The following is a 15085-nucleotide window of genomic DNA, read 5'->3' on the forward strand; positions in this document are numbered from 1 at the left end:
GTAGCACACATACTTGCCACAACTATATGTTCTACATTGCATTTGATTTAATGTAATGAACACCACTCTTATGTTAATATATGTTCTCTTCAATCACTAGCACATTGTTTCTTATCATCTGTGTGCCAGATCAATACATAAGAATGAGAAAAATGAGTAAACATTACAACGAGTCAACACTCCCCCCTCATCTAAATTCACTTTAGAGACTTAAAAAAAAACACCCATTTGTCTCTTTAAAACTATTTTTTACAAGTAATATAGAATGCCATGTTGGGGTATATATATATATATATTTTAACTGGTAACTACCCCACCATTAGGGAGGATTAATGCTGAGTCAAGCAAGAAATAAGAAGACATTATTTGATCCAAAAAATTCCCTGGACAAGATAATACTGATAAACCATGCTTACAATAGCTTACATTTTTTAATAATCCAAAGCTTGGAACTGTATGAGCCATGGCCAACATGCATAGCTATAGGTTCAATTTTTAATGAGCATAAACTAACATATCTACTAATAATTGCTAAACCTAATCTGTGGTTGCGCCAGTTACAACTCACAAATCGTAAACCATACCACACTTAATTAATTATCATTATCATTATCATTATCATTTTTCTAAAAACTATTAGTTGGATTTTAATTAATTTTGTCATCTTCAGCCACCTACAAGTCTTTCTCTCTAACTAATCTCCCAGCTACCCATGCATGTTTTAGGTATTTCCATTTAGATCTAATCGGTATAGCTAGGTCCCATTTTTAATACTGAACCAGTAGGTTGGACCCACGAGGTCACGTGATTGACTCGGGATACATGCATGCAATGCTTCTGTTGTATTTTTATTGATTTGATTTAGGAATACTTACCGTATCGGTCAAATGATTTTAAGAGACATATCGTCCTGTATCAAATATTGTATCGCTTTGGATAATGTATTTTAATGTAGTTCAATAGAGAGACGTATCGAGGTGTATCGTATCACTTGTGTCAAATATGGATACGTATCGGATAGTATCATATGGTATTGTGGGATACTTTAAACCTTTGTCACATCTAACAATCAAGTCAGAATGTGGAGCAATACATTTCCCCAGTAGATGTGATACTAGGGACTCTTAACTAGAAAGTTATAGAGCTATTATGGCATTGGCGCTAGATCTGTAAATGGATAGTCGAAATCCGCCTCCAAATTCGCATTCGTATTCGTTTAAGGGTATCCGGTATCCGAATTTGTTTTATCATAAAATATTTGTATCTGTTCATTAAGCAACCGGATTGGATTCAGATAATTGTTATCTGATCGGATAATATCCGGATAAAAATTTATCCAGATAGAGTAAAAGATTCAACATTTTTTTTCTCCGAAAATGGATAATAATCGGAGTCGGGATACTGGTAATTGGAAATTATCCGGTTAGAGTAAAGTATTAAATACTTTTTCTAAAAAAGATGCTAATAATCGGATTCGAAACCGGTAATGGATAATCGGATATTGAAAATCAGAAGAAAAAAAATTAAAAACATGACAATCACCGATCAATAATCGAATAGTTTAGTAGGTCGGATTATTATCGGATATTCGATAAAGTTCTAGATTCGAACTCGGTTGCCTTTTCTAAATTTCTGCGAGATTTGGATTCAGATTCGGATACTGGTGTATTCCGAGCCGAATCCTATCATTTTACAGGTCTAATTGGCGCTCCTAGGCTTGAGCCCTTTATATCTGATATCATCATCTCATGCATTCTTGGCTATGTAACGTCTCTTTCTTGAGGACATAGAGCACATCGAGTGCTCTTCAAACTACTTGAATCTACTAATTTGATTATCGGAGACGTTCCTTCGATCACAATTGACCGATACATTATTTTGCAGATTCCCATCCATAAGGAGAGGTTTCTGGAGCAACAGTCACTAATTGTGGACCTAACAAATATGCATACAATAATACATCATGCATTAATATTGTATATTTTGAAATATACTAATATACTAATTAATTTAAGTATTATTTTCAAAAAATATGATCTAATTATAAAAAAGGGTTAAAGAATAAAATAATAAATTGTTTAATATCCCCTTCAGAAAATGAATATAAAATAAAACCCCCTAATAAGTAAAAGAGGAAATGGTACAACTAATATGATTTTAAGTTTTTAACACACACACACGATTAGGGAGGAACGGTTGGTTGAACTTGTACCCTGAAGGTAAGGGAAGAGTGAAGAGTCACATGCAAGAAGATGCAATGTTTGTTTGTTAGTGTTAATTCACCTTATCAGCTCTCTTCACCTAAGCACGTGATAAATATAAATAGGCAATCACCATCATGTGATGGAAGTTGGGTAATGCTCCACTTGTCACCTACACAACCGATATAAAGAGAATTGAATACCTCTATAAAGGTATTTCTCGTGGTTCAAAATGTAATGCTTCCAATTAAGAGGACAACAAAAGGTAAATGTATACCATACCATCTATCCCCTAGAGGCTTGGCTAGCTAGTTAGAGAAATCATTAATATGACTTTTTAATTACTATGCGCATGAAAGGCAATTCCTCACTTTAGAATTCGGAGAATTTTTTTTTCATTTTTATTAATAAATTTTTTATTGTGCTATTTTGCACGAACTATGACAGTTTGGTCCCCAACCAAATGATGGATCAACTATTAGTAAACCGGGGGTTTGACCCAGTGAAGATTTTGCTATAGCATAGATGACTGCTGACCACAAGCTGAAGACCAGACATGCTCGAGGCCAGGGGGTTTGATGGGTTAAATTTTAGTGCAATGCATTGATTTCGATATTGACACCGTTAGCAGCAGAGGTGTTGTGCATTTAATGTGCAGCATTCAAGTCTGCCCCAAGTTTGATCATTGTTCTCGAGAGGAAGATGCATAAACTCAAACTCAACTCTAGACCCTAAGAAGTAGGCAAGGTAAAGTGTTTACCTAAGGTTTCTTTGACTTGTTTGCTTAAGAGATCCCTGTATCCCCTAGAGCCACAAGGTTGTACATGTCAAAAGATACATTGACTTGCTTTCACATCCTTTTTGCATTGGCACTTCACAAATTGTCAGTTGCGTAGACCAAATTGTTATATTACATTCCCCCCCTGCCGTAGTATTTGGGACTGATTGGTTAGAATGGTTGATTCCCAAGCAGGACATGTCAACCAATGAGAAGATCCATACCAGCTAGATGATCCAACTACACCAAAGATAAGAGTCAAGTTCTACTATAAACATTTCTTTCCTATCACATTTAATGGTATTACTCATTTACTCCTTATTATATTCATTAAGCTTTTTCAGCTTGAATATCAAAAGATGATATTATCTTTTAATTTAACTTAATCTTCAGAGACAGCTAGCTGCCTAAAACCACGAGAGTCGACTCGCAATCACTTCTCTCTTTTCTGAATAAGTCTGAAGCCAAATCAGCAGCTATCAACCGTGGTTCACTCGAGGGTTCAAAATTGGGCCCTACTAATTTTAAAAATATATTTGGAAAATATTTCTTGCCAAAATGGTCGGTAAGTAGAATCCAAAATCTAATCTATAAATCTATAAGGGACACAAAAGTCCAAATGTCAACAAGTCGGCCAACCGTTGGTCCATTTCCAACCCTTTCGACCGGCCACGTGATTTTCGAGTTTTAAAACTATCAAGTGGTACAAAACTCTGGGACCCGCTCACCACGTCACTTGGTCGGCGATAACTTTTAAAAAATCGCCGATTTTTTTAACTGGCAAAGTGCACGAACACGTCCCCATCATGATGATTGCTATCATCGCAACGACGTAGGACCATACATTCCATCAACTCCAGCCTGACACGTGTCAGCATTAGAACAAACTGGAGGCTCCGGCCATTAGCTGTCTAGAGCCCGACAGCGTGAGATGTCTTTTCCGTAATTTAAGAAAACTTTCACCTGCCTTTCGTTCGTTCCTGAAGTTTCTGGTCTCATTTGCTGAACCAGAACCGGTTGGACCGCTTCCGCGGTCATCTCTTTAGCTGTGTGCCTGTGTATATATAACTAGACTCCTGATCAACATCACACACAAATTAAGAAGAAGAAGAAGAAAGAAAAAGCTTTAGGCACTCAAAGCTTCCAAAATTTTGAAGAGAAGTAGTTTCCATTGAAGCTTTGAAAATGCCTATTACAAGAATTGCATTTGGATCCCCCGGAGAGGCCAGCCAACCTGATGCACTCAAGGCTGCACTTGCAGAGTTCTTCTCCATGCTTATCTTCGTCTTCGCCGGCGAAGGCTCTGGCATGGCTTTCAGTAAGACCTTCAACTGCCTCGATCACTACCCAGTTCGTTATTTCAGTCTTATTAGTAGTCGTGATCTAACTATGTTGTTGGGTTTGTTGTATTTTGTCAGACAAGCTCACGAGCGACGGATCAACAACGCCGGCCGGCCTTGTTCAGGCTTCTTTAGCTCATGCCTTTGGACTGTTTGTTGCAGTGTCTGTGGGAGCTAACATTTCAGGTGGACATGTTAACCCAGCTGTGACCTTTGGAGCTTTCATCGGTGGACGTATTACACTGTTGAGAGGAATCTTGTACTGGATCGCACAGTTGCTTGGCTCCACCGCAGCTTGCTTGCTTCTTAAGTTCGCCACTGGTGGATTGGTAAGTTTTCATTCTACTTCAGCTAGTCCTAAATCAAGCCCTAGCTTTGACCAATCTCATAATACATGACCAAATTGTGTTCCATTAATTAAACGTTGGATCTTTATCTTGTGCAGACAACTTCGGCATTCTCTCTATCAACTGATGTGAGCGTGTGGAATGCTCTGGTGTTCGAGATCGTGATGACCTTCGGGTTGGTCTACACAGTTTACGCAACTGCAATGGATCCCAAGAAGGGAGACGTGGGAACCATCGCTCCTCTTGCCATTGGTTTCATTGTGGGTGCCAACATCTTAGCCGGTGGGGCCTTCGATGGTGCATCCATGAACCCAGCAGTTTCCTTTGGACCGGCCGTGGTCAGTTGGACATGGACCAGTCACTGGGTCTACTGGGTTGGACCACTAATTGGTGCTGGAACTGCTGCTCTCATCTATGACAACATCTTCATTGGCAGCAACACTCATGAGCAACTCCCCACCGCTGATTATTAAGAATCTGTAATCAAATCATTCAATCAGATCAAGTTGTAGTAGGTCTTTCTTTTTCTGTCTCTGTTTCTCTCTCTCTCTCTACATCTCCCTCCTTCCCTCTTATTTCTGGGGGGGAAGAGGATGAGTGTAGTGGTTCTAGTGTTGGGCTGGGCTGGGCTGGACTAAGATTGTGCAATTGGGTTTCTTTCTTTCCACTATGTGATTTGTCCAAGTTGGCTTCTATTTTTGGATTTCTTCTACTTGTTAAGGGTTCATTGTTGCTGTAAAGCTTGATGGTTCTTCCATTTCAATTTTAGGCAACAAAATTAATTGGTTGTGAATGTTACAACCTTCAACAAGCTTAATGGTCTCAGTTACAGCTGATACTAAGAACCTTTAAGAACCTTCAAGTCATGCACCTAGGATTTGAAGTACCATGGACCCGATGCTTCTTGGACTTTAACCACCAAGCAACCAGATCAATCTTAAGGCACTTAGGTCAGGAAACTTAGAGAGACCAGAAAAGCTCATAAACAATAATTCAGAAATGATCAGGGTACATATGAATATGATGACTATACAAACAGCTAGCCGTGGCACTTGGAAATTAAGTCGATTCATGTATTCAGATTAAAACACTAGCCTAACCTCTAAATGGTGGAGCTCTAGTTAAAGCCCTGACTCATGAATAGTCTTACATTTTTGTATGCTACTATTACTTTGTCATACTGTTGGGTCACATCTTAAGAGCCCCATTTGGGCTTTCTTCTTCCAGATGTTGGTTTTCTAGGCCTGCATCAACTTTCCCCGACTTAATTATAAGAATGAATAGATGAAGGACTTTTAGTGCGAGTCTAGATCCTCTATGTATGGTTCTACCTATCAAGTTAGAAGTCTATACTCCCCTTCATACCTCTTCACTGCATATTAGTCGTAGGACCCACATGGATTCACTAGTGGTCCCACCTCTGATTTAATTTTTCAGTACTCAAAAGTAGGACTCATCCTCAACATGTAGTGAAGAAGTGTAAGAAGAGTACAAACTTCTATCCTGACGGGTAGAGGATCCTCAGCTCATTGGATAGAGCTTCTTAGAGTCATCTATATGGATCCAAGTGTTGTCTTGCTGTGTGTGAATCTTCCAGAATGCATGCATGAAACCCATGGGCCTAATCTTGAGAGCAATCTGGGCTTCTTTTTGCAGATGTAGTAGGTCTTTAGGCCTGCATCATATAGATCCTTTCCACCCGGGTAGGCCTGTATCAAAATCAGATTATCATAAACCTTCACTCTTTTAATGCATGTCTCTCAAGATTTCATTTTTCTTCCTAGAGCTGCATGGCTGATCTGCCCTGAAGGCCTTGGGAAATCCAAAACTGAGTGAGAAAGACAATCGTGTTTACATGACTAGGCTATTCAATTCTCAAATCTGGAAGTCTTCTCTTACTTTTTTTTTCTGTGTTTTTGATTTTTCAATTTGTAATGGCTAACCACTCTAGTTTTTTTCTTCAAAATTGCCTGCTAGTGTTTTAGTGATTCATATTACATGGCATCTTATTTCTAATCTAAGGTTGTTTATTTTTTTTTTTATTATGATCTCATCACAATAGTTATTGATATTGGCAAATTCCGTTGGATTGAGTTGATAGAGACCGACCAGGTCCAATTTGGTTTGACCAAGTTCTGGTTGGACCTTGGACCATGAGCGAACCAAGGAATTCATGCTCAATAATGACTGCATTCTAAGTTGTAGCTTACCACCTTAAAATTAGATGAGAATCCTAATCAATTCCGGAAGGATGAATTGCTCTTTAGAGTCCGTTTGGACTCACAGTGGATAGCTGCAGAGATATTACAAACAATATGTGGCTCAACCTTTCTCTTAAATGAATAAGACTCAATTCTTCCTCCTACAAGTAAAAGAGCAATTATAGAGTTCAGATCGAACTCAGTCACTGCATAACCAAGGTAACATCTCCTAAACTATAAATACCCATACTCACCAATGGACAAGTATGCTTTAGAACCATACCAACTAGTATCTGCTTTTAGCAACCTGCTTTCTTCATTCAAAGATTGGAATTCAACTAAATAGATTGTCGGAGGCATTATTCGACCAACTCAGTCGAGCACTTTTTTGCAGGTTCACTTGTCTGTGCAGTCGAACAAGATTTTGCATCAACAATTATATTTTATGAAATTTAGTATGTAAGAAGTGCTCAAGTACCCACAATTATGACAAGAATGTGGTTCAGAAAAATCAAAAAGGAAAACTGGTAAAGATTGCAGAAAAACAAAAACATGCTTGTCACTTGTCACTTGTCACCACTGCAGCCAATGATCAACTTAAAATATGCCAATTGGAATTTGGGTTTTTAGGTTTGTGAGGCCAACTGATATATAAAATTATCCAAATGGAATCCAAAAATAGAATTAATGAATGATTGGGTGGGTGGGTCATCTGATGAAATATGCTCATTCCTATTCTCATATAAGGATATTCTAATATCCGTATTGTAGATGTACTAATTCCTGGAAATGCTTCCAGGTTTGGGTCACAATCTGTGGAAGTTGCTTTCAGTAATAATGTGAGGAACTTGAAATTGCTTTAATTTAGTCAAAACAAGCCATGACTTGATATCTTTGTAGAAAGTGATGATCCAAGTACCTCAATGGGGAATTAGTTTAGTGGAATGTAACTTAAAAGAAGATAACAGAAGATTGATCTTTGAAGAAAGTGGCAATTCAAGTACCTCATGATAATTTGATGAAATGTTATTTCATGGAAGACATCATTACGTTCTAAGTACCTAGTTTAGAATGTTTAGAACATTACTTTGAATCAGTATTTATAGACAACGCTAGGTTTTATAGACTTTCACGTGTATCACGTACACCATAAAATCATAACCAATATGACGGTCTATCTTGAAACATAAGTTAGGTGTAATTCAAATATCTCAACATCAATCCTAAACCTTAAAAGTCATAAACAATCCAAAAAATTAGGTATAGGAAGGAGTGTTGGATATAAAGCCGACACTCAGGTTTTTGTTGTTCTGAGATAAGTCATAACTTCTCAAATCTCAATCCTCTTTGCTCTCTTTTTTTTTAATGTGAATTGTGGCCTGGAAATCCTTATCTTGGATTTGCATGCACTAATCGTTTATCTTTTTATAATGATGACAATAATGACCTGCAAAACTTATCAACTGATGATGTAGGAGCAGCAGGACCAAATAAGTCAAATGACATGGTGGGCAACTCGCGTTCTAGAACTATGAAACCTTTGTCCTTAACCAGGTAGGCCCTGTAAGAACTCAATTATTTTCAATTGAGCTATCTAATAGGCTTCCTTCTTCTACTGTGTTCTATAATGGCAGTGACACTAAGTCATCACTTTTCTCAAGAACGAGTTTCTTTCTACAATTGGTTTGATTGAGCATTGTAACGCACAAACATTTCCAAGACCGTAATTTTCAACTTGCTAGTATGAGTTTTTTGGAATTTGTCTTGTTTTCTGAGGTTACGTTTAAGAATAATATGTTTTGAAAGAGACAGAGGAGGAAGAAGAAGAAGCAGAAACATACAGAGAAATGCATGACATTGCCCAAACAATATATATGGCAAGTTTACAATCCTCAGAAAATAGAAAAAAACAAGCAAAACAACTGCCCACTCTGTTGTGGAGAGTGGAGTACAATTTTTACCATGAGAAATGTTAAGGGATTGGGGCCTAAACAAGTCTGAATCGTTGTATAGGCATGGATCTTGTTCAGAATTTCAAGCTAGCTCTTGAAAATGATGGACTGATTTGTTGGTCCCAAACTTTTTTTGAGGTGCTATCTTGCTGTTTTGAACATTTTTGGTTTTGGGAGATTTTAGTTGTTTTCCTTGAAGTTGGGTTTTAACCCGTTTCTATATCTACAGTCTCTTAAATAGTTGAGAGGGGTAGAAAAGCAGCCAAAGTTGTGTCCATTATTCTTTTTCTTCATAATGAAAAACTATGATATATGCTTGGCTGCGAACATTACTTTGGGTGAATTGAACCATGTAAATCTTGCCTTGTGTATTTCTTACATTACTTTGCTATCACAACTGGGCATCTTTCTGATGATGGCTTACCTTTCGAAACTATGATATTTTCTTGTTCATGAATCTTGTCAGTATCTTTGTCCCACCGAGCATTTCTATTTTATTGGTGAGTTTGGTATTTTTATCAGGAACTTAAATTACTCTCTGGCCTCATCATCCTCATTTGAAACTCATTAGCAAAGATGAAAAAACTTTTGAAGTAAAAGTCCACCTATCTATGCAACTGCAATGTATGGTTAGAGTTGAATATTACTATATATATATCAGTGGCCGAGGATTATTGGAGTAGGATGATCTCTAGGGCTGCCAAGATAATATTGTTTTTCATTTATTTTTACCCTTACAGCACGAAAGACTTTCTATCCATGACATGAGCCATATTATAAATATGACACCTAAGAAGTACAGGTTTCCCATCACTGATCAGGTCATGACAACGAGTTTTATGGATTTTTACTTTTGGCAAACAGTTCTATGGGTTTCTATGGTCTTTGATTGCTCAAAATAATGAGCATTAGCCGTTGTATATGAATAGATTTTAATTTATATTAAGGAGTAAACTGGCCTGCTATCAGATTCTTTTCTAAGTACTGGACTCTATCACTATATAGTAATTCTTTTCGTTTGCTATCACTGGAAATTGACAACCACACACTATCTTTCTCATTCTTATCTCTTTAAGGTGCTTTAAATACCAGTGGTGATAAGTGTGTTAGCACTGGAACCACTAGTTGAATTGATCTGGACCTTATCATACTGAAAGCCAATATCATCTTCTCCATTGGAGAGAAATTTCTACATGCTTTCTTCCATATAAATGTTTTAACTGTTATTTCTTGCTCTCCATTGGAAAAAATTGTGTTTAACTACCCTAACACCAACCCCTCCCCTCAAGAATTCAAAATATATATGCAGCCAAGCTTTGTTGCATGCTCCATGCAATGCAAATCAAATTGTGGCATTCCTGTTGATTTCCATTATGAATCCTCATCAAATAGTAATGGATAATATTGTGTTCAACACCCCCAACTACCCCCACCCTCAAGAAATTTAAATGTAGCCAAGCTTGTTGCATGCTCCATGCACACCAAACTTGATTAATCCCCTTTAGATCAGTTTGGAATATAAGTGGCGTAGGTAATACATCCCCCCACCTCCAACAAAAAAATTAAGAAAGTTCATTAACAAAATTAAAAAAAAAAAAAAAAAAAAATAAAAAAAGATAAAAAGCCACACAAGGTCTTTTGGGTTGAGGCTAAATAACTTATTCATACATGTATGTTTCACGTATGCTTAAATGATGTTAGTCTAGATCTTTTATCGGACGTGAGGGTAAAGAAATGCACTATTCTCACACTCCTTTACCACGCATTTAGAAGGAGAGTTCACATGTCCACCTTATTAGTGCTCAAAAGTAGACTCCTTAAATGTGTGATGAACGAATGTGAAAATAATATAATTCTCTATCCTCATGGATAAGGATTCAGACTCATATTTATATGATGAATTTCTTGCAATTAATCTAATTACAGAGACATATTTATGGAAAATATGAAAATGACTGACTGATTTCATTACTTAACAGTTGTGAAGCATTGCTTAGCTTATTACACGGTTCAGAGATTAATAGTTTAAACACTCAAAATGCCCAGGTATTCTAAAAGTGTGGCTTAGCTTTTGCTGGTGTTGCACTTCCCCACTCTTCAATCGGAGAATTTTCCTTTTCTTAGGTGTTATTATAAGTCCTTGACTTGGACTTTGTAGTGACTTAGTGAACCAACCATGTCTTTGCCTTTCCCCTTGGGAGAGGAAAAGCTAGTTTTACAATTTCCATGAGAAAATAGATACTGTCCTGATGACCTTTTTCATGTTTGGACAGCCACATACAATTATACAATCATTAACAGAATCATTTCAATTGGTTGCCTGTCCATTGGACCAACTATACTATAGATTAATGTTTTTGGATCTTTGGATTCTCTGGTTTTATGGATCCTCTCTCTCTCTCCCTCTCTCTAAAGCTCTGTAGGATTCTGCACAAAGTATATACTATGAATACAACATAGTGACACTTGGAAGACAAGAGATGAGTGACAAACTGATGAGTTTCCATACACAGAGAACACTATAGATTACATGAAGTGAAATGTCATACTAAGAAGTTAGAGTTCATTTATATTATATTAACGGGTAGAACAGCTATAAACAAGGAATAGCTATAAACTTATTTTTTACTGCCTGATGTTATGGTTCAGTATTCTATCCCATTACCATAGTCAGAAACAAAGTAACCTCCCATGGTGGGAAAGGGCATCTTGATGTCTTCATGATCAACCATTTTCCATGGTGAATCTGAACAATAGTTATTCCAAGAAGGAGGAGGAGGTGGAGCCATCGGAATAGGAGTTAAGAAAGTATAAGCTGCATCTTCGTTGCCACCTTCATTTCCAAAATAAATTGGTTCAGTACTACTACTGCTGCTGATAACATCTTCTTCCATTAAGGCAATTTCCTTCCATATTTGATCCATGGAGTAGTAATACCCTTGTGCAACTCCTTCCTCAATATGATGATCTCCTGTACTCACAACCAAATAGTCAGTAATGCTACTATCTTTGTCATCATTGATCGGTAAGCTTTCTTCTATGATCATCTGGCTTCCAGGGAGAGAAACCCCTGAAGTAGTACTATCTTGTACAGAATTAGAAGAAGAGGCTGAAGATGGTGACAGAGCCCTTTTCCTCTCTTGTGCTTTCTTCCTCATATGTGTCCTCCAATAATTCTTTATCTCATTATCAGTTCGGCCTGGTAATCTTCGAGCAATCCTTGACCATCTGCAAGTGCACAATTTTAAGTAAAAACAAGATTAATTAATTACAACTGTTGAGGAATTTGAGTTATACTTAACTATCTTCTAATATATATATAGGTCATCTGAGCAGTGGTATAATAAACCTTATGGGAGATTAATTAATCATGGAACCTAGCATTTTCTATGAATACTAGTTGGAAGCAATGGTCTGAGTATTCAAAACTAGATACTCTATGTAATGCTTTAAGTAAACCTTGTGCTTAAATCTCTAACAACAACTAGCAAACCCATATACAAATACTGCAAGAAGCGAGAGAGAAATATTCTCCGGAGATAATTCAACATATATCAAACCTATTTCCCCAGCGAGAGTGGAGTTCAAGCACGAGACGTTCTTCCTGAGGAGTCATTCTTCCACGTTTTAGGCCTGGGTGCAAGTAATTAACCCAACGTAATCTACAGCTCTTCCCAGTTCTGTTGAGACCTACAAAAAAAGGAGCTTAGGTGGTTAATGGTAACCCCCCAACCCCCCCTCTCTAAATAAGCTTACCTAAGCTTATCAAGTACGTAGTAGTTGCAGTTGTACATTTATTGTATTATCCCTCCACCATCGAACCTGAAAACTTGGCTATGAAATCCCATCGACGTTCTCCAAATAAGCGCACGAAGCACATCAGTTGAACATCTTCTTGCTCTGTCCATGGTCCCTTTCGAGTTTCCTCTGCAGCAACCATCATCTTCTTCATCATATTGCTTCTCTCTCACTCTCTCTGGTCACAGTCCCACTTGCACCTGTCTGAGAGTTGCTGAAGCTCTTGAACTGATCACACTGATGATCTAACTTGCTTTCACCCACGAAGCTTAAGATGCCTCTATTTATACAATCTCGTGATTCTCACTGGGGACAAGCCATTTGGTTTTCGAAAATATAATTAACTAATAGTACGGATCTTAATTATTATTGTTATCATTATAGTGACTTTGTATCCACCATCCATGAAAAATTATTTCAATGCTGCTGAGGTGCGAATGCTCTAAATCTAAAGTGTTAGTCCAGATTGAATCTCAACCATCCCTTTTGATTTTTTTCCCCCCACTTTTTGAACTACACCACTAAAACTCAATAAAAATAAAAAGAAGAAACAAAATGGGTGGTCGTAGATCTCCATTTTAGATCTGGACCATTTGCAGCTCAGTTATTGCGCAGCACTGAAGCCAAATCATCATGTATGGTTGGTGGTGATAGAACCATCTTTTGATGTCCAATATTCCTTATATTTGACATAAGCTCTATCATCACATGCTAGTCACATAGTGTTAAGTTAGGGTTTGAGAGGAAAATACAAGAGAAGAAGATGATAGAGATGAAATAGGATTAGAATGGTTCGGATGCAGTGTGCAACCTATGACGTCCTCTATTGAATGAGCTTTCTCAGCGTTTACTGATTGAATAGTACATCTCTTATAAAATAATTATTGGGAGTCCTAGATTGACCAGCTTCTAGATCTAGGGATCGGTTATACTTGAATTTAGTGAACCTTTACCCTAACAAGCTAGAGACACTATATCGTAGGTACACAACTCTCTTCAATTTGAAATTTAAAACAACTCTTATCATTTTCTTGTTTTGAGTCTTGTTGATATGGGTTCTTGAAATATTCGAACTCAAACATATCCTTTGCTACAGTAGGAAAATAATGAACAAAATTGATGCAGAAAACAAATGGAAATTACATACGCGGGGGAATACACACAGATAGAGATTTCTTTTCCCCCGATTTTCTTCTGCATGCATGAATATGTAGTAGCTTGCTAGCTTCCTGTTTAATCGACATCCTAGTTCTTTCGTAACCCTAGATTGGTTAATTTTTCTTTTTGATCAGTACTAGATTAAGTCCTGGGCAGTTTCATGGATGCTCGAAGAAAATAAAGAACATCGTTTCTTTAGGAAAAAGGAAATTATTTAAGTAGAACGTTGGAGACCACCATGCATTAGTGGCCAAAGATATTAGAGAATGCACTTCCCATGCTGCTCGTTTCTTCCTTTTGTGCTAAAGATAGAAGAGTTAAAGAGAGTAAACAAACAGAAACCCCAAGAACATAAAGGGAACAGTACTTAATTTGAAGTTTGAAAAAGATTTTGTGTTAACTTAATGGAAGTCGGTTGGATGTTCTTCATATATTCAAATGAATGAGAGAAGAGAAGTGATCATTTATTATTAGTACTTTAACCCTAATTTTGTAGGTTAATAGATTTGTACTTATGTGTTGTATCATATTAAATACAATGGTGGCATTGGCAACCTTGGTGGCCTTGTGGGGTTGAACAGTAAAGTTTGAATCGGTTTGCAACAGGTGAGATCAGTGTAGGATCGGTCATTATTAAATATGATATATAACGGGATCAACACGCAAAGAGACACCTCCTATGTCTAAATTCATTGCATTTGAATTAATTAAGGTACATGATCTCAACATTAGTATTAACAACCACGTTTATACAATGGACAGAGTTAATTAATATACGCAACATCATAGAGGATTTAAGGCATGGGAGAAGCAGCTGCATTGGCTGGCAGCCATCGATGATTCAGAATTAATTCTTGTGAAGTTAAAATCCAGATTTCCAAAACAGTGGGCATGGGAATTAACCAGTTGTTAAGAATGAAAGGTCAGAAACAATTTAGCATTACATACGATCTCAACAAACTAATTAACTCTTTATTATTTGTCAATGATTATCTTTATCACTAACTTTGAAGAGATTACCCAAAAAATAATGATTTAATTTATGTAGAATAACAGTTTTAAAGGATACCATCAGGGTTAGCATGCACGGGTGGTTATTATAAGCAGAAACCTCAAAGTGGAGAATAGCATCATCTGCTTCGGCTTTTCCCCATTGTAGGTCTCTGTGATTTCAGCATTGTTTCCATCCATATACGAGCTGCTACTGAAATTAAAGAATGAGAGAAAAAAACATAAAACAAGCCTCAACAGGAAAGTAAGATTGAGGAAGCAGGTGGGTTTCTCTAGCTTTTAGATCTCTTCTCCCACAG

The 15085-nt window shown here is 37.2% G+C and overlaps 2 protein-coding genes across 2 annotated transcripts; one reads left to right on the forward strand and one right to left on the reverse strand.

Annotated features, from left to right (window-relative positions):
• The first annotated feature begins 4053 nt into the window (after nt 1–4053).
• On the forward strand, nt 4054–5470 carry LOC149023437 (aquaporin TIP1-2). Its single transcript, XM_089142794.1, has 3 exons — nt 4054–4297; nt 4398–4648; nt 4765–5470. The coding sequence occupies exons 1-3, from the start codon at nt 4165–4167 to the stop codon at nt 5137–5139; spliced, it is 759 nt and encodes a 252-aa protein (XP_088998920.1). The 5' UTR covers nt 4054–4164; the 3' UTR covers nt 5140–5470.
• Nucleotides 5471–11271: 5801 nt separating this feature from the next.
• On the reverse strand, nt 11272–12857 carry LOC149023438 (myb-related protein MYBAS1-like). Its single transcript, XM_089142795.1, has 3 exons — nt 12642–12857; nt 12380–12509; nt 11272–12047 (listed from the first exon to the last, which is right to left on the reverse strand). The coding sequence occupies exons 1-3, from the start codon at nt 12772–12774 to the stop codon at nt 11465–11467; spliced, it is 846 nt and encodes a 281-aa protein (XP_088998921.1). The 5' UTR covers nt 12775–12857; the 3' UTR covers nt 11272–11464.
• Nucleotides 12858–15085: the final 2228 nt, after the last annotated feature.

The sequence above is a fragment of the Hakea prostrata genome, chromosome 2 (genome assembly GCF_041222555.1).
Source record: "Hakea prostrata isolate BN-2017 chromosome 2, UWA_Hpros_2, whole genome shotgun sequence".
NCBI classification, from domain to species: domain Eukaryota; kingdom Viridiplantae; phylum Streptophyta; class Magnoliopsida; order Proteales; family Proteaceae; genus Hakea; species Hakea prostrata.

Excerpts from the sequence above, each read along its gene's own strand:
- LOC149023437 (XM_089142794.1), top strand. The coding sequence starts at position 4,165 with ATGCCTATTACAAGAATTGCATTTGGATCCCCCGGAGAGGCCAGCCAA. Across the intron at positions 4,298-4,397 it reads AGGCTCTGGCATGGCTTTCA|ACAAGCTCACGAGCGACGGA; the intron begins GTAAGACCTTCA and ends GTATTTTGTCAG. Across the intron at positions 4,649-4,764 it reads AGTTCGCCACTGGTGGATTG|ACAACTTCGGCATTCTCTCT; the intron begins GTAAGTTTTCAT and ends TATCTTGTGCAG.
- LOC149023438 (XM_089142795.1), bottom strand. The coding sequence starts at position 12,774 with ATGATGAAGAAGATGATGGTTGCTGCAGAGGAAACTCGAAAGGGACCA. Across the intron at positions 12,510-12,641 it reads TTTCATAGCCAAGTTTTCAG|GTCTCAACAGAACTGGGAAG; the intron begins GTTCGATGGTGG and ends CTTTTTTTGTAG. Across the intron at positions 12,048-12,379 it reads CACTCTCGCTGGGGAAATAG|ATGGTCAAGGATTGCTCGAA; the intron begins GTTTGATATATG and ends GTGCACTTGCAG.